Source organism: Thunnus maccoyii, chromosome 15 (assembly GCF_910596095.1).
Source record: "Thunnus maccoyii chromosome 15, fThuMac1.1, whole genome shotgun sequence".
NCBI lineage: Eukaryota > Metazoa > Chordata > Actinopteri > Scombriformes > Scombridae > Thunnus > Thunnus maccoyii.
The window spans coordinates 26,311,217-26,334,618 of NC_056547.1; the positions used below are offsets into that span (position 1 = coordinate 26,311,217).

The 23,402-nt window shown below is 39.3% G+C and overlaps 1 protein-coding gene and 1 long non-coding RNA gene across 5 annotated transcripts; one reads left to right on the forward strand and one right to left on the reverse strand.

The window, feature by feature from the left end:
• The first annotated feature begins 392 nt into the window (after nucleotides 1–392).
• On the forward strand, nucleotides 393–22,325 carry oprd1a (opioid receptor, delta 1a). Its single transcript, XM_042434705.1, has 3 exons — nucleotides 393–653; nucleotides 20,347–20,702; nucleotides 21,796–22,325. Exons 1-3 carry the CDS (start codon nucleotides 403–405, stop codon nucleotides 22,323–22,325), a joined length of 1,137 nt encoding a protein of 378 aa, XP_042290639.1. The 5' UTR covers nucleotides 393–402.
• On the reverse strand, nucleotides 2,297–18,763 carry LOC121912536. 4 transcript variants are annotated; one of them, XR_006100084.1, is made up of 5 exons: nucleotides 18,647–18,763; nucleotides 18,508–18,568; nucleotides 17,504–17,652; nucleotides 6,018–7,726; nucleotides 2,297–3,298 (listed from the first exon to the last, which is right to left on the reverse strand). It is a non-coding gene; the product is annotated as an uncharacterized LOC121912536 (long non-coding RNA). The 4 variants fall into 4 exon arrangements; XR_006100086.1 differs by having other exon boundaries at nucleotides 6,051–7,726; nucleotides 18,647–18,762; XR_006100083.1 differs by lacking the exon at nucleotides 2,297–3,298 and adding an exon at nucleotides 4,544–4,919.
• Nucleotides 22,326–23,402: the final 1,077 nt, after the last annotated feature.

A 23,402-nucleotide genomic window follows, 5' to 3' on the forward strand; every position in this document is an offset into this window, starting at 1 on the left:
ACTGTAGGTTCAGGTATGGCGCGGCATCATGCACCTTGCCATACCCTCTTCACACCCATGATAGTATACATGCGCAGCCCTGACGTCGACGACCGGGTATAAGAGAGGTGGGGGATCTTGGAGAGTATAAGAGCTGTACACACAGTTAGAGCACACAGTCACAGCTCACAGCTGCTGAGGGGCCACCTTCTCCTCCATCTGAATAGCAAAACTGAGGAGCATCCTCAACTCTTTTACGCAGAGGCTCTCTGCTACATTTTTCTTTGGAAAGTCTTTCACACCATTAGTTCCATTCCTCGCCTTCAACCGGACCAGTTTTAGCCACTCCAGACAATTAAGTTCCTTCACATTATTGTGTGAGCAAGTTTTCAGCACCACGGACAGAGTGAACAGCGCCGCAGCATGGAGCCGTACACGGTCTCCGGAGCTCAGCTCTCCCTGTCCGACCTTTACTCCGTCATCCCCTTTAATGTCACCTTCCCGGACGAGGAGAGTGGCTTGATGGGTGACAGGATGCAGAACTACACCGAGAAGCAGAGTCCCGTGAGGAGCACCGGCGGTATAATCATAGCCATATCCATCACGGCTCTCTACTCCGTCATTTGCGTGGTGGGACTTCTGGGCAACATCCTTGTCATGTACGGGGTGGTCAGGTAAACACTGCTTTTTTTCTTTGATCACAGTCATTTTATTGAGTATGCCACCGGTTTAATAATAATGAGAGCCAAAAATGAATGTCTTTAAACCTTAAAAACCCCATGACCAACATCTGAAGTCGAGTATTGAGTTAGTTTCAGTGATAATCAAGATACTTTCAGGGTAATTTTGGGAGCATTATGATATAATGTCTGAATGTTTGCTTCTTTTGCCTCCTTTCATAAAAGTAGAAAATACACACTCAAAACAAAGGTTTCTATTTGAAAAACGTTTGAGGTTTTCTATAACACTGTGCTCAAAAAATAAGATTTTTATGATGTATAGAGACATGTAAGAATGAATAATGATTCCAACACGTTTTTTAGAATTGACATGGTGTTTTAATGCAAAATTTTACACATGAATCAGAATTTATTACACCACCTGCATTGGACAACTTTTTTTTTTTTGGAGGGTGGGGTGGGGGGTTGGGGGATTGGGGGTTGTGTACACATTAATCTCAGTCTCTACTTGAGTGTGTGTTGACCGGAGGGATATGTGTGCCTGCATTTGTGGGTGAATTAGGTCTGTTTCTTCATAAAGCACATGGTTGTTCTTTCATTATTTCTGCATGGAGCAACAGCATGTGCAAGTTTTATGCCCATGGAGGAGGAAGGGCAGTTGAACCTCTCATCTCAGAAGCAGTTTCTCAATTCAATCTGACTCAGCTGTGCCTCAGGCAGAGAGGTCTGTTCAAGCAGAGTCTCCATTACCACATCTGTGGACCATCAGCTCATACTCATATTCACCTGGTTTGATGATATTGCAAGATCTAACAGAGAGGAAATCTTGCAGAGTATATTAAGAAAGACATGTAGTTTGGTCTTTATTTACTCTCTTTATTAAAATATATGTTCTGAGTTGGCCTCAATGAAATGGTGGATAAACCCATTGTTTTTATTTAATATTTTTTTGTTTTTATATTAAAGCTTTCCAGAATATCTTGATAGACAGTGGTTTCACACTCTTAAAATGTGGTCTTCAAAGGCTTAAATAGCTGTGCAATTTCAAGAGTAGTGTTTTTTTCTTCCATTAGGGGATGTCTGCATTATAATTGTTGGTCCGAGGTCACCGTTTGTCTTTCCCCCTCAGCTCTAAAAGCAATGTAATAAAGCCTGCACTCACTTTGCTATTAGATACAAGCACCCTGTCATTTTGTGAGACGCCTCCCTGCCCTAACCTGTATGCTTGTCAGGAATAAAACAGTTTATATCTTCTGCAGCCTGGGTGTCTGCTTGTCCTTACTCATCACATTAATTACCTCTAATCTTAGACATTCTCCGTATGTGTTCCTCCAGTATCAGCAGAAACATTAATTACTCTAAGAATTAAACAAGGTAGAATTAATTTAAGATGCCCTTATTTCAGCATAGAAGGATAACACGGTCAAATGCGGTTGTGGCAAACAAAGCCAGGTAATGGTCATTTCTCTGTCCACAAACATGACATGACAGACTAAAACGTACAGAATAAGATAAAAACATGGTTGTTCGGATTGTTTTAATTTATACAGTGAGGAGAAAAAGACAGCATCGGAGGGAGTACAGAAAGAGAGAAAAAGAATGTTTAATATAGGAAAAGCAAGCCATTTTCTGCAAGTGGCAATCTTTGGATATTAAACCAACAAATATTCATGAATATTTATGACTGTGCCCATTATTTCCATTCAGGAGTCAGAGTGAAAACCATGGGCAACACAAGGCATGTAGGACAAAAAAGAAAGAGGGAGTGAGGGAGGTATGAGGGAGACAAAGAGCAGATGGATGAGAGCTTGGAAAAAGCAGTGAATCAAATTGTGTGCAGCGACTCGCTGGCATTTCTGTTTCTGTGAGTGAGAAGACTCATCACTGATGCAAGACACCCCAAGAGATGGAGCCATAGGGAAGGTGAGCACATTAAGCATCCCGGTCAGAATGTATTATCTCCTGTGGAACAATTGTAAACTCTGAAGGAAGCAAGAATAGAAAAGACACCCAAACTTAGACACAGATATAGTGATGTAAGAAAGAAAAATGAAAAGTTGGGCAAACATTGAGCTCCACATATTCATTTTTATCCCTTTAGTTTCTTAAACTTTCTATGATGCATACCATGGATTTATTCATAATACTTTAAAAAATGAAAACAAAAAAGATGATGGGTTTGATCTGCACTCATTGTTGCAATGATGACCACGTCTGAGGCAAAGAAAGACACAAACACATAGCACACACTTTTAGTTTTAAGACTTTAGTGGTTTATTGTTGTGACATTTGCCATTCTTAACCGTGTTTAATGATGTTCTGACACAATTCTCTAATCCTGACCTGAAGTACCTTTAAGCTACCTTTAAATACTACCCTCACCTAAGCAAAGAGAAGATACTCTGCAGCTTGAACCAGCCTAATATCTACATTGTACCTGCTTAGGCTAAACTGCATGTTCTGGTTCCACTGGCCTGATAGGCAACTTAATTGGGCGGCTGTGGCTCAGGAAGTAGCGCAGGTCATCTGCTAATCACAGGGTGGGTGGTTCCTTGGGAAAGATACTGAACCTCAAATTGCTCCCAATGGGAGGCCAGCAGCCTGCATGTTAGCTTGCTTGTCATGTCCCTTGACCTGTCCTGTTAAAGAAAAAAGAACATAGTACTACTATGAAGTTGTGTGTGAGCGTAAGAGTGCAGTCATGTCTATGTAGTCATCAGGTGGGCAACGTCTAAATAACTGGTGTTTCATTCAGTTGGGTCCACGACACTGAGCTGGCTCAACAGTATGTTCCAGCGTCCCAGAACCACCCTCCTGTTTACCTGCACCCACACAACTCAACACAACCAGGGTGGGAAATTAACTTTTTAAAATGTTCACATTCACCAGCCACTTCCAGCATTTGGCTGGTGGCTGGTGCTAATTTCCCACCCTGAACACAATCCATGCTGCTCAACCCACTAAACTACAAACAAAACAATCTTCCACAGCTACTTAAGCTTGGCAAGCAACAAAGCATACACTCCTACATACACTCCACATCAACAACCATATTAAGCTAACTAGCATGCTGTCATCACATGGTTCCACACCACAGGCAGGGGGAGGAGAGAGAGAGGACTTTTTAGAGAGATTCACATTCTCCTCAACTCTTGGGTCTAGGGTAGTAGACTATGCAATCACTGACATGGACCCCTCCACTATCAGTGCATTCACTATCAGACAGCAATCCCCCCTTTCAGACCACAACCAAATAAATGTGTTCTTTAAACTCTCAGGTCAAATGAGTGACTGTATAAATTAAATCCTATTTATAGATGGGCCCCAGACAGTAGAGACAAATTCATCATGGCCTCACCTGATGTGATGAATGACATATCAATACTGTACATCACCAAAATCAATATGTCCCCACAAGAAATGGTAGGGGTGGAGAAAAACTCCCAACATTAGAAGAAACAATTAAAGACAACCAAAACCCCCTTGATTTCCCAATTACTTAGGAGGAATTGACCACACAGACAAAATCTCTCTGGCCAAGTAAACCTTGTGCTCCAGACAGCATTAAAAATGAAATGCTCAAATGCAGCACCCCACAGATGCAGGGGGCAGTGTTGAAGTTGTTCAATACCGTATTACAATGCAAAGGGCTCATTTCCCCCATTCATAAGAGTGGGGGTAAATCAGACCCCAGTAACGACCATGGCATCTGTGTCAGCAGTTGTTTAGGTAAATTATCCTGCAGTATTTTAAATAAAATAATAGATTTCCTTGATGAACACTCCATCTTAAGTAAGAATCAACTTGGCTTCCTCCCAAAACACCACACCACCGACCATGTATACATCTTTCACACTTTAATTAACAAACATGTACACCAAACATAAAATATTCACTTGTTTTATTGATTTCAAGAAAGCTTTCAACTCTGTTTTGCATGAAGGGCTCTATTACAGACTTCTACATTATGGCAACATGTATGATCTGGTTAAATCAATGTACTGTATTTGGAAAATAGGTGTGCTGTTGGGAGACACAAACCAAATTCTTAACCCAGAGAAGAGGCGTTCATCAGGGTTGCAATTTAAGTCCAACTTTATTTATTGTGTATATAAATTAACTTGCTGTTCAGTTGGATCAATATGCTGTTCCTGGCCTCTTCTCCTAGATAGAGAGATGAAGTCTCTGTTTTATGCTGATGACCTTGTTCTACTGACTCCTACCGAACAAGAACTACAGCAACAGCTGGACGTAGTGGCCCTAAAAAGAGATTATGAATTAGCAGAATATCTCTCTACTGTCAGAGATAGAAAGCAGAGACAGACCCTAACCAAGTACAGGCTCAGTGACTGCAAAGGACGACACAAAAAATCATGGCAACCAAAAGAAAACAGAATATTTGGTCACTGTTCAACAGGTGATGTTGAGACAGAGATGCGCTTCCTTCTACAATGTGAAACTTTGAAATAAGGAACATTTATTTAAACAAGCTCAACTCTGTAAATTAAATTAAAAATATCTTGCTGCCCAATATGTATCAACATGCAACAACTTGAGGGACAGTGAATGACTGATACACACACACACACACACACACACACACACACACACACACACACACACACACACACACACACACACACACACACACACACAAATACATGCATAGGATATATGTGTATATATATATATGTGTGTATATATATATATATATATATATATATAATAATTAATGCATTATATCAATCTTAATGTTGTGTCAATGTTCACTGTCCAAATATTTGGACAAAATGTATTTTGATGCTTTGGCAACATTGTTCTCAAAACATTCATGCTAATAAAGCCCATTGAATTGAAAAAATTTAATTGAACAAAAATAAGTACTTCTAAAATACCTACTCTCACTACCACTTAAAATATTTCTTGAAAAACGACTTGAAAAAAGGACTGCCAAAATTGATTAATTTTCTGCCAGTCAAATAATTGTTTTATCAGATATTGTGACATGTTGACTTGTTTGCCTGCCACATCAGGCATATATATATATATATATATATATATATATATATATATATATATATATATATATATATATATATATATATATATATATATATATATATATATATATATATATACACACACTATACCAGTCAAAAATTTGGACATACTCTCTCATTCAAGGGAATATGAAGGTGTGTCCAAACTTTTGACTGGTATTGTGTGTGTTGAAATTTGGGTTCCTGATGCCTGACTTTTGCTATACTGTATATATTATAGTATATAGCCAAAGTCATTAAATGCAGATACTTTCCTCCACTTATATTCCTAGATAGAGACACTCAAGTGCACACAAACCCTATTTAGAGCAGAGTCTGCATGGATGCTCACACCAGTATGGATTGGGCACTGGACCGCTGTGGCGTTGAGAGGCCTTGGACTGACTGCTGATGGAGAGGCTGACACTGACACCTCTGGAGATGGTCCACTCTGTTACGCAGGATAGGTCAGCAGCACGAGGCTCCTCCTATCTTCCAGTGATCCTCTCCTCTACCTCCCCTATGCTCCTATTCCTGATACCAAACCTGTTAGATAAGAACTGGCTCGGTGCTCATCCAATTTATTATTAAGTGGCCTCCATTTGAAATCAGTTTGATGTGTGGCTAGTGGAAGGCTAGATTATTGTATGTGAAAGCAGATTCTTTACCAGGCTGTTTCTTGTGGATTATTACTCCATTTCTACTAAGAAATCAGTAGAAATGGATTAAAAAAGTAATATTTCGGTAAAGACAAAAGCACGAGTCAACACAGCTTCAGGGAAAAAAATGACAGGGGATGGAAATTTGGCTGAAAATATCGTATCATGTTGCCAGTTGGAGCATGACTGTGTGTGTGTGAGGTGCCAGTCTGTCAGTCTGTTTATTTCCTGAGCTGAGTCAACATGGCCACTGTGTCTCACTGCTTGTCTTCCATCTCACCCAGCAGCATTTATATCAGTGTATGTGTGTCAGTGTGTGTATGGCTTTCAGCCCTGCAAACACAGGAGAATCGACCTTGACTTGTGTATCAGCAAAATCATTTGCTTGCACTAGACAGTGGAACTCCAACTAGTGTAGAGATAAAGGATCAAAACTGATTTAAACACAAATGCTAATTCTCTAGAGAGGAAGGTAGATCTGTATGGAGGATGGCACGGTGGTGCAGCGGTTAGCACTGTTGTTCACAACAAGAAGGTCCTGAGTCTTCCTTTCCTGATTCCTGTCTCTACCACAATACAATGAAATTTCTTCTGTGCACACTGAGAATTAGAAAGCATCAAAAACATTCAACAGCAACATCTCTTTCCAGAATCCAGTACAATGGAGGTGAATGGATAATCCACAGGATAAACTGTCTACAATGTCCATAGGAGTATTTTCTACTGAAGAAAGACTCCCTATGAAAATTGTCCACAGTGAGGTCTGTGGTGATTTTAACCTCTGTTGGGGGTGGAGGTAAAAATCCCATGTATGAAATCTGAACAAATAAAAGCATTTTACAATGGAGGGGACTTACTTGCCTGACACAGGCTTACCTCTGATAACTTTATTTACTTTATTACTATTATTTACTTAACAATTATTATTGATGTATTCAGTTATTTTTTTAAATTATACTGCTTTTTGTCAGTTTCAGGACTCTATAGATCTGTGTATCAGCTGGCTGAAGTATCAAATATTCCTACAACCTTGGCTGGTTAGGTAGGATTTAAATAGTGCCGAGCTTGTGGCATTTGATTAATTACAAGCTGAATGATAAACCAGTAGCAACACTGACACTCCATCTAGGTGAACAGAAAGGAATCGTTCACATGACCTACATAGATCTGAGGTCAGGATGGTCAATATTTGCCGCTGTCAGCGGAGGCTGTATATCACTGTTTCTTTAGACTGTTTGTGTAAGGCCCTGGAGCCCTTCGTCATCTGCTGCTTTGAGGCTTTTCTTCTCCTTCTGATGTGGCACCAAAAGACATGTGTGAGGAGGAAGGGATTGAACAGCCATGACAGCCTCGTAGCAGGGAGTCCGCACTGTAAGGAAACAAAATTAAAAAAAGGGAAGGGGGCGATTAAACCGTCAGAGTGTGACTGTGCCAAAGGAAAACGTGCTTCATTGTGAGATGAAAAAGGGTGTTAAATTTAGATTTCTTGACACATAATTGCTTCTCCAAGCTTATAGAAAGGAAAATGGTTGTTTAAGAGCTTTTCCCTTCATCTGAATTATACGCCAAACAATTAACCATAGCATAACCTCAGGACCAGCTATGGGATTGCAATGACAAATCATGGAAATGAAAAAGTTGCTGTTTTTATACATAAAACCTGCCACTGCTTTTTTTTTAAAAATTGAATCATTTATATTTGAATTTAAATTGCTCAACTTGAATAATTTCATTTAAAACTGTTTAAATTTACTAAAAAAATTACTAAATTAAAAAACTTAATTTAAATAAGAAAATTTAAATTTGTAAGGTTTAACTTGAATAATTGCATTGAAAAACAGAATCTGAATAGCATTACTTGAAAATGAATTTATTAGTTTGGAACTGAATTCCAATAAACTTGAAACTGAATGTAATATTATGAAATTGAATTCAGTTGCTCTGAAACTGTATTTGATCCTCACTGAAAATTCAAATGTCTATATACCACATTCAGTTCTCACAATTCAAATTCAATTTACTGAGACACATATCCCTTCGTTGAGGAAGAGCAATTGAGTGCAGATTTACAGAACTCCCTCTCAGTCTCTTAGCTGCACTTTATGGGACTCCCTAAAAACTTGGTATTTATCCGGATGGACATGGTTTTGCAGAATGTAGCAGTGCACGCTTCATCATGAGTTTTCCACGATGGAGGGTGAGTTACATTAGTTTTGTACAAATAATGTAGGTTACTACTTTTAACTTGCTCTATCCAGTCATGCTAACATTAGAATGTCATAACATGTTCCATATCATGTGCCATGAAAATATTGGATGAGATTTAAGGGCTAGCTAACATTAGCCAACTGTTAACAAGCTAACTTTCGTTAACAGGTTTCCTTTGTAAATAAGCCTCACATTTTTTGCACAGCATTTTTTTATTCAATTAATGGATTGTATTTTTGTTTTGTCTCTCACAGATGGGTGAAACGCTGCAGCAGCATGAGAGACATGCATGTGCTTACACACACACTCAATCTTCATACAGGCAGGGTGTGAAATATGGGGGTCTTTTGGGGGGTCGTGGGGGGTGACCAATAAAGAGACCCACCCATTGTAATTGTGTTATTCTTGAATCGAGCTTGTTATAGTACATATTGACATTAAAATATTTGTCTTTTTTAATTCATTTTCTATAAGGATCACTCCCAGTGTTGATGTAGCCTGACAAAAGTGATGTGATGTTTGGAAAGTTTTTTTTAGTATGTTTATATAAGTATTTATAGTAATTGTAGTAGACGTGATCTATTTCATGTGAATTATTTTGAGCAATGAAAATACTTTTACTTCTATGTTTTTTTTACACTGTCATATTCTGTGTTTCTGTGACTATTCTCAGTAATTGCACCTACCATGCTCTTTATGTAGGACCATAGGATTAAACAGTGGAATAGTCTAGAAACAAGGACTGCCACTGAGCCTGAGATAACATTACAGAGAAGGTTCACACACTGAATTAGACTGCATTTGTTTCAGCAAATAAACTGGTAACTAATATATATACACACACTTGTAGAGATATTTGAGTAACTCACAAAATGTCTGTTGACCCTATCAAAGCTGTGACTAAGTCTGCAGTGTCATAGGTAATATCCCACCCTGCCCCTCCTCCTCCTCTTCCTCAAGGACCTGACGAGGTCTCTTTATTGGTGTGGATGTTAGAAAGGCCTGAAGAGCTGCATAGGGAACAGTGGATGTGTCAACACCAAAGTCTTTGCAGGACACAGTAGCCTGGACAGCTGTAATATACAAATACATAACAATATTGCATTATAAGTACAGCTACTAATGGCTGCAACAGCTAATTGTTGAAACTTTATCATAAGTAGTAATATATTAGGCTACAAACCATAGAGTGTAAAAAAAAAAAATGGACGTAGCCACCATGACATCACCCATTGGTTTGTGGACTCCCATTTTGAAGCCTCAAGTTTGACATTTTGACCGTCGTCATCTTGGATCTTGGGAGCCAGAAGTGACCATATTTGGACGAGAGAGTGGAACTAACCCTAATGCTTGCTGCTAGCTTGGTTAGCATGGTGCATTTACAGTCTATGATTAAGTGTGATAATGCTAATGCTTGCTATCGAAAAACAGACTTAAAGTCATTAAACAAAACCTACTTCCCGGAAAAACTGAACATCCAACCCCTTAGAAGGTCTTATGGTACAACCAAATGCTGAACAAGACTTTTTAGGCAACCAAAATATTACAGTTAACTTTCATGAACTGAAACACTGAAACAGCGACACCTACGGCTACGCCTATGCTCTGTGAATCGGGGTTACGCCATGGTTACGTTACCTAACCAACAGCGATGCCATGACTTGTCAATCACAATGTAGCCATGCCCTAAAGCATACCCTGCTTTATCGTCTATTTTACTCTAAATGAGACCACAATCTACAAAATGAACATCATGCTGTATTGAATAAGACTTGAAACTAGCGATTGAGACCATAAACTCATTAGGAAATTGTTTACTAAGGTAATGAATCAAGTGAAAAGCAGGGTCATTTTCTCATAGACTTCCATACAATCAGACTTCTTTTTGGAGCCAGTGGAGTCACCATTTGGTATATAATGTCGAGGGAACAGGTGGAGGTCTTCATAGAAGAGATAATATGATGAAGTTCTGGTAAAGCGATGGAGTTATGGGAATTCAGAACTGCAGTGTTCTCAGAGGAGATGGATAGGCTATTTACAGATGGAATAATACTAGCTCTGATATCAAGTACTTTGTCTTTAAAGAAGTTTAGGAAGTCCTCACATTTAGAGACAGACGCTTCAAAACAGGAGGTGGGAGTGGAGGAGGTGACAGACTGTAACACCCTAAAAAGTACCGACAGATTTTGTCAATAAGATTAGAAAAATATTGAGCCCTAGCATTTTTGACAGCCAGTTGGCATTTATCCAAGAGATCCTTCAGAATTTGAAATGAGATCTGCAATTTATCTCGCTTCCACCACTGCTCTGCCCCTCCGCATTCTCTTTTTATTTTTCTAATATTACTGTTATTAAGCCACAGTGAGGCCAAAGGCTTTCGTATTTTAGTTCTGACCGGTGCAACAGAGTCAAGAGTGTCTGAAAAAGTACTATTAAAAAGTGAGACAAGTTCCTCTGTGCTCAGCAACCCCACCACCTCGTGCATGTGCCCTAGGTTAATGAAAATGAGAGTAGCCTGAAGGATTAGCTTCAATGAGAGAGGAGGGGTCATCAGGGGTAAGCCATGACTCAGTGATGAAAAAACAGTTTAAATTTTAGGACATAATAAAATCTTGACAGATAAATGATTTGTTAGACAGTGATCTCATATTCAGCAGACCAAATTTGGAGGGAGGGGAAGGTGAGGATGGAATAATAGTGCATGTAATGGTAATAAGATTGTCATAATTTACTGAATAGGATACCTTGGAGACAGAATTATGGTGTCTGAGTGTTAGGCAGTTTGGGATGTGATTTACAGGTAGAGCAGCTGAATGTGAGTCTGACAGTCAATGTCCCATGAGTGGTAGGGGATAAATTTGGCCAGATGTTGTAGAGAGTTCACTTGTAACAAGGACCCTACCAGTAGATTTACAGTGGCAGTAAACATTATTTTGATTATATGTGTGGATTACCTCATGGTGGCATGGACTGTCTCAGACAGTCTGACAGGCGTTTTGTAGGTTAATCAATGCATGGTCAAAGTTTGCAGAGAGCAGCTTGCCTGTGTATGTTTAGATGGAGTCTGTCGGGTCTGCACAATTGGCTGCGGTTCCAGAACAGATCAAAATCATCAACAAAGTCCCGGTTCATTCGTGCTGCACTAGATTCTCCTCTCAGCCAGGTGTGCAGTGACAGTTAATGGGAAAACCGGCCACAGCCCCGCACAAGGGATGGGATTGGACCATATATGAGGATGCGTTTCCCAGTGTCTTTAAGGGCAGAGATGAGCAGTTGAAAGTCCGCATGGAGGTTTTCCAACTGTTTTTGGCTGACGTCATTTGATCCCATGTGAATAACCAGTTTAGAGCAGTCCAGATGACATTCTAGGACAGAAGGTAGTTTATCATGGATGTCCCAAACGCAGGCTCCAGGAAAACAGTACATGTGGACGCCTTTGGCTCGGATGTTCCTTACCATGGAGCTTTCGTGTCCCCTCAGCGTTGAGGGGTGAGGCAGAGAAGGGGATTGTGGCAGTGGTGGTTGCAGATCTGAACGGGGATGTACCTCGGTGCTCCAATTTTTTTCCCTGTGGAGGCGAAACCGGGAGTTCCCAGGCCGAGATCTGACAGAGGAGCCAGTGGAGGTGACCAAAGGAGGATAAACGGTGACAGGATGTGAGAAGGCCTCTGTAGCAGAGCCAGTGGTGTACTGAGCAGGGAAGACACAAGCAGCACAAGGGCGCGGCTCTTCCAGACCTCAGGCCATATATATATAAATATAAATATAAGAGTTTTCCAATTGTTGTGGAGACATTTCCATCAAAAAATAAAGTTAATCCACTGGGTCTTCATTTCCTCAGATGTGGGGAGTACATGAAGACTTTAGTGTTGGTTCTTGTAGCCAACAACAGAGAAATTGGCGTGCTGTATACCTTTGACATCTTTGTGTTATTGGAGTCAGGAAGGAAATGGTCAAAAACATAGGTGCTGATGGATTAAAAAGGAGTTTTGTGAATCCTCACTAGATTGCTCTTCCTCGACAACCAGATGTGTGTCTCAGTAGCCTGAGACATTCTGATATCCAAATTGAATTGGAAGAACTGAATTTGAATTGCGAGAACTGAATGTAGAAGTATATAAAGAGTTGAATTTTCAGTGAGGATCAAATACAGTTTCCGAGCCACTGAATTCAATCTCATATTACATTCAGTTTCAAGTTTGGTGGATTTCAGTCCCAAACTCATAAATTCAATTTCAAATTATGCTATTCAGATTCAGTTTACCAATGCAATTATTCAAGTTGAGCAATTCAAATTCAAATATAAATGATTCAAATTCAGTTTCTAGTGATGCCCATAATGTCTTATCATGTGCTTTGTACCTGCTGCGTTGACTGCACACTTTACAGCACAGACCCCTGCACTAATACCATGAAAGAGTCTTGCCTCATGCCAGTTCTGCCTACTTTATGCCACACTACCAGCTTTTTTGATATCCTCTTAATCCTACCAAGCTCCAGTGTGCCACTGTGAATGTGACATAATATCTTGGGGGCCAAGAAAACTATATCAACCTTTTCCTTTCTCATTCGCTTTTACCTTTGAATTGTAGCACCTGTGTGTACAAACAGAGCCTAATTTGCAGACTTACATCATTTACACCATTTCATTTCCAAGCTCCACATGGTCATAATATACCAAACTGGGTGGCACAACATCTAGGTCCACTCACCCTAGCACTTGTTTACTCAAGGGAGGAAAAAAGTGCTGTTTTGCTACATACAGGGATATACTGTGTGTGGACATATCCTGTCAACTTGGATTAGGAGAGGGGAAAGCGATTTCTTTTGAATCACAGTTCAAATATGAAAGTGACTGACAATAAACATAATCCTCTCCCCATGTCAAAAGCCAGGCTTTAGCCACTGAATCAAAGGCTTCAAACAGATTGAGATGCAAAACTAAACAGAGACCAGGTTTTGATGGAGTTCTGAGATCAGGTCTCATAAAATGGCTGTGATCCAAAACTCTAACTGGTGATCATCCTTTTATTATGACTAATGCCGTTTTACTTCAAAGCCCATCTCTCCTCTAAGCAAGATGTGGTTTTATCTGTTTTCCAAGGGTTCAAAGCATTATATTGATAATGTGCTTGATTCACAGACGGCCCTTACATAACTTTCAAAAGCTCACTACGCTCCTTTGCTGTAAGTGGTACCTAATACAGACAACGGATTAGGATGATCAAACATAGAAGGGAATGTTCAAAACCAGCCATCTGCTGCTGACTTCACTGTTTCATTGTTCCTTTTGTCTTGACTGAAAAAAATGAACTTAAGATAGAGCTGAATTCATTTCATAGAGTCGAGGTACCATGGAGGTGTATTGCAAATTCACATTGAAGGGATTGGCCTTAGATCTACAAGATTTTGACTTTTAATAGCAGGATAAGCACACGTGTATCCAATAACATTAATTATGGCTCAGTTCCATTTAAATGTCCAAGGCTGTGTCCCAAATCACTGCCTACTTACTATAGTTTAGTGCATTTAATATGAGTGCCAATATTCTGAGTAAATGTATCTATCCCTAAAAAAATCCACAATGAAATGAAAAAAACAGTGTTTGAAAGGAAGGATGTGTGATGATGTCTTTCAAAGGAAGAGCTGACGAAGTTCTTATTTTGTAGACGTTTATTAGACAATGGCCTAAACCCATTATTTGTATTTAAAGGTCCCCCCCAAGAAGGACTATATCATATTACCTCAAATGACATGCAAATTATGGAATATTTAGGTCCCATGTCTAACATCCAAAATCAGTGAAATACATAGGGTCAGATAAAAGTCATTCTAACAGTGTCCATGGCATGGACTGCTAACAATCCCGCAATGCGAAGGCGCGGAAATTACCATTGTCGAACTGTGTAGCTGACAGTGCTGATGCAAAACAGCCATGATAGGTGGGTCAAAAATCTCAATTTACTGCTCACTATTGAGTGAACTACTGACTGTCTATTATGTATGGAGTAGGGAATGAGTGAATGAGGGATGGATTTCAGACACAGCTGATGTAAGTCAGTGAGCCAGCGTGTACAACTGAGTCATGAAGAGAAGCCGCTGGTTCTGGACGTGTTCCTCATTTTAAATTTTTCTTTTACATTACTCAACACAGAAAAACAGGATTCTTCAAGATAATTTAATTATCCTATACATTTGTTATGACCCCCAGTTTTAATTATTTCAATTTTGTTTTGAGAAATCATGTTTGATTCATCAGTTTGGCATGGCGGAAAGGTCAAATTCCACAGTACCCATGAGCCTCAGCTGCCGTTGCTATGGAGGAGAATCTGAATCAGAGTGGTAGTGAATTCAAATTGCTTTGTTGTTGAATTTGTGAATGAAACATGGCATCATTGTATGCAAAACTGACCCAGTATCTGAAAGTAAAATGATTTAAACTGAAGATTTTATTTTCAGTTTTCTCAACAGTGTAGCCTTTAGCGTCCACCTGCCATTAGCAGCACACATAACTGAATTTTAAGCTTGGCTAATGAATGTTTCTTGCCAAGATGCCCGTTGGGAGCTATAGTGAGGGTTCATTCACCTTGAAGTTTTTATGTACACAGGCTCGTACCACCCTAGGCTTGCTCCTCTCACTTCACAGCTCTGTAGCAGCTCCCTGAAACTTTCACACCTGAATGGAATGCAGCCATTAATTGTGTAATTATTTACACCTGTGCTTCTCCTGCTATGGGATATGAAAAGGCCCACTCTCCACGCGCTATTATTCATAAATGTTATTTATATATTGTACAGCTCAGTTTAAAAGTATCCGTATGTCCCAGTTTCTCCTTTAGCTGAACAGAAAAGACACAGACTGCAATGATGATCATTTAGAGACTATTGCTGGAGCTGACAGTGAGTAATGGAAAAACTGATGTGACAGCAGTCATTGTAATTATATTTTCAGATTCAGTTGAAGCCTACATTCACATCCAAGTGCCTGATTATTTCAGACAAAATTTCCCACAGAGTTCAGTCTCTTATTTATTATCAATGAAACTCCCAAAAGTGTCTGATGACATCATCAACTTAACTCTTGACAACCTGACTTCCAGTTCAGAATACATGACCTGATCTACAAACATAAAGTCAGACAAAGTTGTGAGACGACTAGAAAACAGAGGGACTCAATCGCACAAGAATGGCATGAAGAGCAGAGAGTCAGTTTTCTAGAAAGACAACAACACGTTACAGCAAAGTCATATCGGAAAGTGGCAAAATGAAATTATTTTGTGAGCTAACTAGCTCACTAGCTGCCTTTTAATTACTAGCTCCCCAAATAAAAGCAAATCAAGCATATTAATGTAAGAGCAGAACATAAATAACTTAGAGTTATGGAAGCCACAGGCTTTTTGCACTGCAATTTTAATTTTGACATGGTGGTACAGAAGATGTGTCAACAAAGACGTTTGCTGTTGGTTTATGGCCAAAATGTGTGTGGCTTAACAGTGTTGGACGAGTTACTTGAAGAATGGAATCATTTACACATAACATATTATTCAGTTCTTTAATAATGGCTCAAAATAGTGACAGTAATCATTTCTTTACTTTCGTTACTCAATCCAGCTCCATAAAGGAGCCCTTTGAACAACTTCATAGCCTCCACACACTCACATTTAATGTTCTGTGTTTAACACATTAAAAGGGAACAAGACATTGTGGTCAGCAAACTGCCAGCCTACATTTTGGAGATATTAACTGACCTTCATTAGCTAGCCTAACATTAGGCGCAGTGACTGCATAAAGTCCTGTCCTTTTCAGTGAAGTGGCGTTGTTCTCACAGCCTCCAACTCTGAACTAAACTAGCTGATTCCTGTAGCCTTGCCAGTGATTAATGTTAGCGAGCCAGCTAAGACGACACAACATATCAACTTTGGGGCATTTCTTCTGTTTTGGTGGCAGCGAACCGCATCCCCACACATTCACCGGACCAACGTGATATCAACCCTCCATTAAACTACCAGTGAGATGGCAAACAAGTTGTTGAAGCAACAAGAGTTTTATTGGGATTTGTAACTGTAATGTAATTACTAAATTTCATAACTGCAATCCCTTTACTTGCTTACTGAAAAAAGTAATTACATTACTGTAACACATGATTAAGTAACGCGCTACTGCCAAACACTGGTTTCAACCAAAAGTAATTAAGTGAGTCAACTGGTTGTGGCAATTCTATTCATATTGATTGAATGTGGTGTGAAATTTGGCTCCAAAATGCTGCCATGACACAGTAAGTCCAGCATGGAATCAAAGCATTGACTGGATATGTACAGCAAAACAGCTACCCTCCCAATTGAATGCAACTCTTTTCCCTACTGCAAATAAAGAAAATGTTTGTCTTTGCTGAAATTAAGTCACACCAAAGTCCTCATGGTTTAAAAACATACCATGTTCTACAAGAGTAATAGACCTTTTTTACAGTACTGGATGAAAAGCACAGGAGTGATGTGGTTCGTATTAGGATCAAAGTAAACATAACTGTAGCGTCCTCAGTGCTAACCAATAGTAGCAGTAAGACACTAACATCTAACTAGGTCCGATGAGCAGTTGTCTTGAATAATTCAAGGAATGAATTAATGTACGGTTGAACAGTGACAATTTATTGCCTCGACTCATACACAATAATACACAAGACTTTAAGTTTTAAAAAATTGAAAATTAAAAATAAAATAAATCAAATAAGAAAATAAACGGAAATAGTCCGATATGGAGGTGGAAAAAATCCAATGAAATGTTCTTTAGATCACTGAATGTCCCTTTAATCCGTAGGGACTCCTTATGATTAAATAGCTCAAGAGTTCAGTTCAAAGTTGTTTTGTGTTGTATCTGTTCCAAACGTCTAATGTCACTACTATCACTACAACCGGGGTAGGATAATTAGTGTGTGTCTTACCTGTAACCCAATGAAAATGGGTATCACTTTAAATCAGATGTCCTCTGTGGGCAGTTCCTACGGTCTGGCCAACATTGTTTCTCCATCCGGCCACAGGGTCACGGGCTGGACTCGCCATCTTTGATTCAATCTGGTCACAAAAAAACAACCTACACAGATAGACATACAGATAGTGCAGGATAATTAGTTATTCAGTTCTCTTTATGTGTCTAAGATGAGATCTCATTAAGTTCTTTTCTCCCTCAGAATATCAAACATCATATAATCAACAATTAAGGATATACTTGTACTACAATGACCATATTTTAACCACTGGTAATTTTAACATGAACAATTTACCATGAATCTCTTTTAACAATTTATTTAACAATAAATTATTTACAATGAATTTTCCCTCTGTCACATCAACATTTGTATTCTTAAAGTAACAGACTGCTTATTATGAATTTCTTATGTCATAACAATTAATATTTTAACATTTACCTAAATTATTTGCTGTATTGTTACATTTTTATGCACCATTTAAACTTACTAGTAACTTAATCATGAAAATGAACTAAATTATCCTTTATGATTCACTTAACATGTACATCCAGCAACCAAAATCGGTTAAATTACCATTTAATGGCATTTCAAAACATTAAAGTGCACAATTCCCATTAAAACATAACGATTTCAATATTAGAAAACAGTGCAATGGTCTTTTAAAGTTCTGACACAATGTCGGTAGCTGCATTAGCCAGAGCTAACGATTAGCTTAGCGATTAGCTTAGCGATTAGCTTAGCCGTTAGCAGCTAGCGATTAGCGATTAGCAGCTAGCGATCTTTTCAGACTATAAATACAATGATACACTTGCACCAAAGCATGCAATAAACATTAGACCACATTCCCACAATCACTGGTTGGGTTTTATGAAAAGTATCTTGACTCAACAGTAAGTTTAATGCAGCTTCCCTTCACAGTGGTTAACAACAACAGACTAGCAGACGACATGGCAACTCACCGGAGTTTCTCAACATCAATAACTTGACAGAAGTTGTTCCCTCTCGCTCACAGTTGGACCTCTATTAAAAGAGCAACTTATTAGCATTGTTGCATGGACATTAATCTGACTTTTATGACTATTTTGCGGTGTTTCATACCAGGAAATGCTCGTTTTTTCAGTTGTTTACATGCTCACACACGTCTGCTGTGTTTGGGAGTGTTGCTGCGGTAAAACAAAGAGGTCATGTAACTCCCTCAACATAACAGGCGCACAATGTATATGCGTCCCCTTGTGGAAACAACATGTAATTACATCTCTAAATCACATATATGGGTTTTGCAGCCCTATAATCCATGTGGGTTACATAACCAAGAGTGGAAACCGTAACGTCAGCTGTAGCTGATGTTCAGGCTTACTGTCATCAGAGTTGCCAGTAAATGGATTTACCCATATATTCTCTATTTCAGTGTCAAACTCCTGCATCTTTCTACTGATCACTCTTCAGTGTAGTTTGTTGGGGAGTTTACTTCTATGACTGTTTATTTATTTATTCATTTATTATGTGCAAGTGCCTAGCCCTAAAACTGTTCTACTGATAAGATGTAGCTACTGCATTAATACAAAAGTCAGTCCGTCATAAGCAGGCTTAATGCCAGTGCTAATGCCAAAACAAATCCATGTTCTTCATCATCTCTTAATTTTAATGGTTACAAGTGATTCTAACAGCTTCATATTTGTGTTCATGTGTTAGGTTTGGCTACCTTGCTGCAAATTGTGTCCCCCTCATCACAGACCCCCAGGTTATTGTCTGTACAGCCGGCATGAAAAATGACCAGGAGAAAAATCAATACACATTTCCATTTAGACAATGTGTATTAGTGTATTCTAATTGACCAAAACAATAAAGATTGCATTACTAATATGAACGTTATTTCTCCTTTTCTCCCTTTTCCTATTAAGACATTAAATATATAGGCCGTTGTGTATTGCAACCAATTCTGTCCTTCATATCTCTCAACCTATTCTTTATCATTCAAAAATACAAAGTAGAATAAAATATACAAGTATCAGCATAATATATTCAAACATCATTGTAATATAAAGTATTTATTATACAATATATCTTAATGAACTTCTGTACTTTTCTGTTATCTTATGCTTGCCCTTTTTGCTTTTGGGCAATCTGCTATGCCTATAAATTGAATTGTACTAAATACAATCCAATTTACATGCATAGAAAATCCTGCTATTTCCTAGAACATTAAATCCGATAAAGATTTATATATCAATACATCTTGCAAGGTTTCTCATGAGAGAAGCATATGTGTAAATAAGCCTTGTGCCCCACAGGAGAATTTCTGACCTCAATAAGCCAATATTGTGCCAAATTTAATGAGTAAAGTGCTGATGACCATTATTTTTTTCCCTCAAATATGTGAGAAAAAATATCCTCATTTCACACGCACAAAAAAAATGCACAGGCCCACCCTAAAATCAGGCTCCAGCATATAAATATATATGAACCTCAATTTGAAAGCAGAAGTATTTTCTTTTTCACAACTCTCTGGTGCAATCCCTGTAAGTAGGTTGCTTGATCAGAAGCCAACAAGCCAATTGTATGCATTATCTCAAATCACTCATTTAGAAAAGAAAAACCCAAGCTATGGAGAATAAGCATTAGACATTCATGGCTCTACATGTATAATATGAGGGAATTAACTTCTCATCTAAGCCATAAAAACACATTGCATTGTGAAATCCCCATATTACCATAACAGAGACTCACATACCCAGCTGCTCTCATTACTGCTGCTGCTTATTACAAACACTTCTTCTCTGCTTTGTGACCACAACCAGATATACCAAGATGAAGACGGCCACAAACATCTACATCTTTAACTTGGCTCTTGCCGATGCCTTGGCCACCAGCACACTGCCCTTCCAGAGCGCTAAATACCTCATGAATACCTGGCCATTTGGAGAAGTCCTGTGCAAGCTTATTATTGCCATCGACTACTACAACATGTTCACGAGCATCTTCACCCTCACCATGATGAGCGTGGACCGCTACATCGCTGTGTGCCATCCGGTCAGAGCACTTGAGTTTCGGACACCGGTGAAGGCTAAGTTGATCAACGTGCTCATCTGGGTACTGTCCTCAGCAATTGGGGTTCCCATTATGATCATGGCTGTGACCAAAGTGACAGATAATGGTGAGATAGTAGTTAGTGTCTTCTACCACTGTTTTATCTTACACTATTATTTAAAGTCTTCATGTCTAGTACAAACATTAACTGTTTCCTGGAACTGGGTGACCCATACAGAGTTGGATCTATGTGGATCCTTGCCAAAGTGCTGGAGAACAGAGGCAATTCACAGTAGAAAAGACCCTCAACAGCTTTGATCTGCTTAATTTGCATTTATTAGGCCAAGCCTCTGGTCCTTAAGACCTTCATCAGAGCTAACATGGCACACAAAGGAAAAAGAAAGAATAATGTTGATTATGAATACAGTCCCACCCATGACCCCGAATGAGCCATTGTGGATTCTCAAAGTGAGTAGAAAAGCCTTTGAAACATTTAGACCACTGAATCTGAAGACCCTCCGTTGAAACCAAGGGAAATATTTGATTTTTATAAATAGTTCAGGGTAGTTCCTTTTTTTAGGAACTGTACTATTTTTCCTATTCATTTAGAGTCACAAACACTCACAGATGTCTTTCTTATGTCTCTGCGTTAAGTTGTTGTTGAATGTTGAGCCTAGAATATTTAGATTAATGAGTGTCTTCAAAGTAGTCCTTGAAGAGGGAAAACATCTTTCTAATGAATCTTTGACAGAGTAGAACAGTGAACAGAATTGCCTTTTGTTTTGGCAAAAAACAGTCTTTCTCCAACCTTAACCAAGTGCTTTAGTTGCCTAACCTTAACCATACTTCAACCATAGTTTATACGCCATAACCACAATCTTTCCCTAGCCTTAGTCATAGCACCATTGCCATGCCAAGATTTTGTAGAAAGAAGTTGAAAAACATAACTGAGAGTAATCTGGGGTTTTGTGTTTTTATTTTTTGGCAATAAGGTCAGAAAAACACAGGCTACCGACAAAAGTCTGTACTCATTTAGAATATATTTTTGATAGTCCTTACTTTGCACAGCAGCAATTGCAATAGTATTTTGGTTTTGAAGCATGCATTTGGAGTACAGATGTTTCTCCGTAGCTTTATGATAAATCCACAAACCAGTATCTGTCAACCTGCTTGATATTACAACCCTAATACTGTCTGATCCCATTCTGCCCCTTTTCCAGGTAAAACCATGTGCATGCTGAAGTTCCCTGACCCTGACTGGTACTGGGACACAGTGACTAAGATCTGCGTCTTCATCTTTGCTTTTGTGGTTCCTGTGATGGTCATCACCATATGTTATGGCCTCATGATCCTGCGTCTGAGGAGTGTTCGCCTGCTCTCAGGCTCCAAGGAGAAAGACCGTAACATGCGGCGCATCACTCGAATGGTCCTGGTGGTAGTAGCGGCCTTTATCATCTGCTGGACCCCCATTCACATCTTCATCATTGTGAAGACCATGGTGGAGATCAACACCAGGAACCCCTTCGTGATAGCCAGCTGGCACCTGTGCATCGCCTTGGGCTACACTAACAGCAGCCTCAACCCTGTCCTGTACGCATTTTTGGATGAGAATTTTAAGCGATGCTTCAGGGATTTCTGCCTTCCGTGCCGGACCCGTGTGGAGCAGAACAGTCTGACCAGAGGCCGTAACACCACCAGGGAGCCAGTGTCTGTTTGTGCTCCATCAGAAGCAGGGAAGAAGCCAGCATGACTAGGCATGGACTGGGTCCCCCACAGCTCTCGCTCGAGAAGGATCCAACAAGATTTGCAATCGGAGGTCACCCAAATCTCCACAACAGAATTTTAAGAGATCTTTGCTAGAAAAGCTAGTCTCAAAGATGAGAGTCATGCCGCTCATTCCTTACAATTTGGCTGACATACTAGACATTCAAAGGAATAGCTAAAGATAATGGCAAACAAGTTTCATTCTGATCTCACTTTTCTATTGAAGTTTTGATAACAAAGTGGAATATCTTTTTTTCACAGGAAATGTGACGCCTTACAAAGGCAGTGACAGTAGATAGATAATGATAGCCCAAAGAGTGTACCAAATGTTAAGCAAGATTACAAAACAGAAAAATCCCTAGCTCATTTGTCTGCCCAAAGGACCAGTGTACAGGACTTTTTGTTGATGCAGAAAGGACAAAGAAACACCTGCAGGTTTCTGTCTTGTCAAGCAAAGAATGCATCGCTTTGGCACAATTCACCAGACAGCATTGTAATGAAACAGGCTAAAGGCTGAAACATTGCGCAACAACAGACAAAAGCGTGAAACAATGGCCTTTTCTGACTTTGTCATTTCTTCTAAGAAGCGCCTGTCTGTACAGTCAACAAAAGCAAATGAGATTTTGGTGATAAAGGAGTATTTTGACAGCGAAATAATCAACATCAGTGAGGAAACTCTCTGTATCTTTAACATCAACATAAAACAAATGAGTCTTACAGAGCAGAACCACGTGACTGATACTCACCAACAGCTGGATGATGAATTACAGCATATTTTGTTGCACAAGGTCAATCACTCTCTACATGGACAAGTAGGGAAATCATGTTTGCTGTTCTCTGCGATTAAGCGGCCAAGCTTTTGTTTTTACAGCAAACAAAAGGTTGCTGTTCTGTTTTTTTTTCCCTGTAGGCTGATGTAGAATTCTGCCACCATCAACTGTGCTGAAAGAGAAATTTAGGGCTCAATGTTTTATGGATTTGAAAAAGTCTGTTATACAGGACATTAAATCATAATCAAGCCTAGTTCAGCGGGTTTTGTGCTCAGGTGAAAGATTCTGAGCAG

Coding starts and splice junctions, on each gene's coding strand:
- oprd1a (XM_042434705.1), top strand. CDS start 403: ATGGAGCCGTACACGGTCTCCGGAGCTCAGCTCTCCCTGTCCGACCTT. Junction 654..20,346: donor GTCATGTACGGGGTGGTCAG/GTAAACACTGCT, acceptor GACCACAACCAG/ATATACCAAGATGAAGACGG. Junction 20,703..21,795: donor GACCAAAGTGACAGATAATG/GTGAGATAGTAG, acceptor CCCCTTTTCCAG/GTAAAACCATGTGCATGCTG.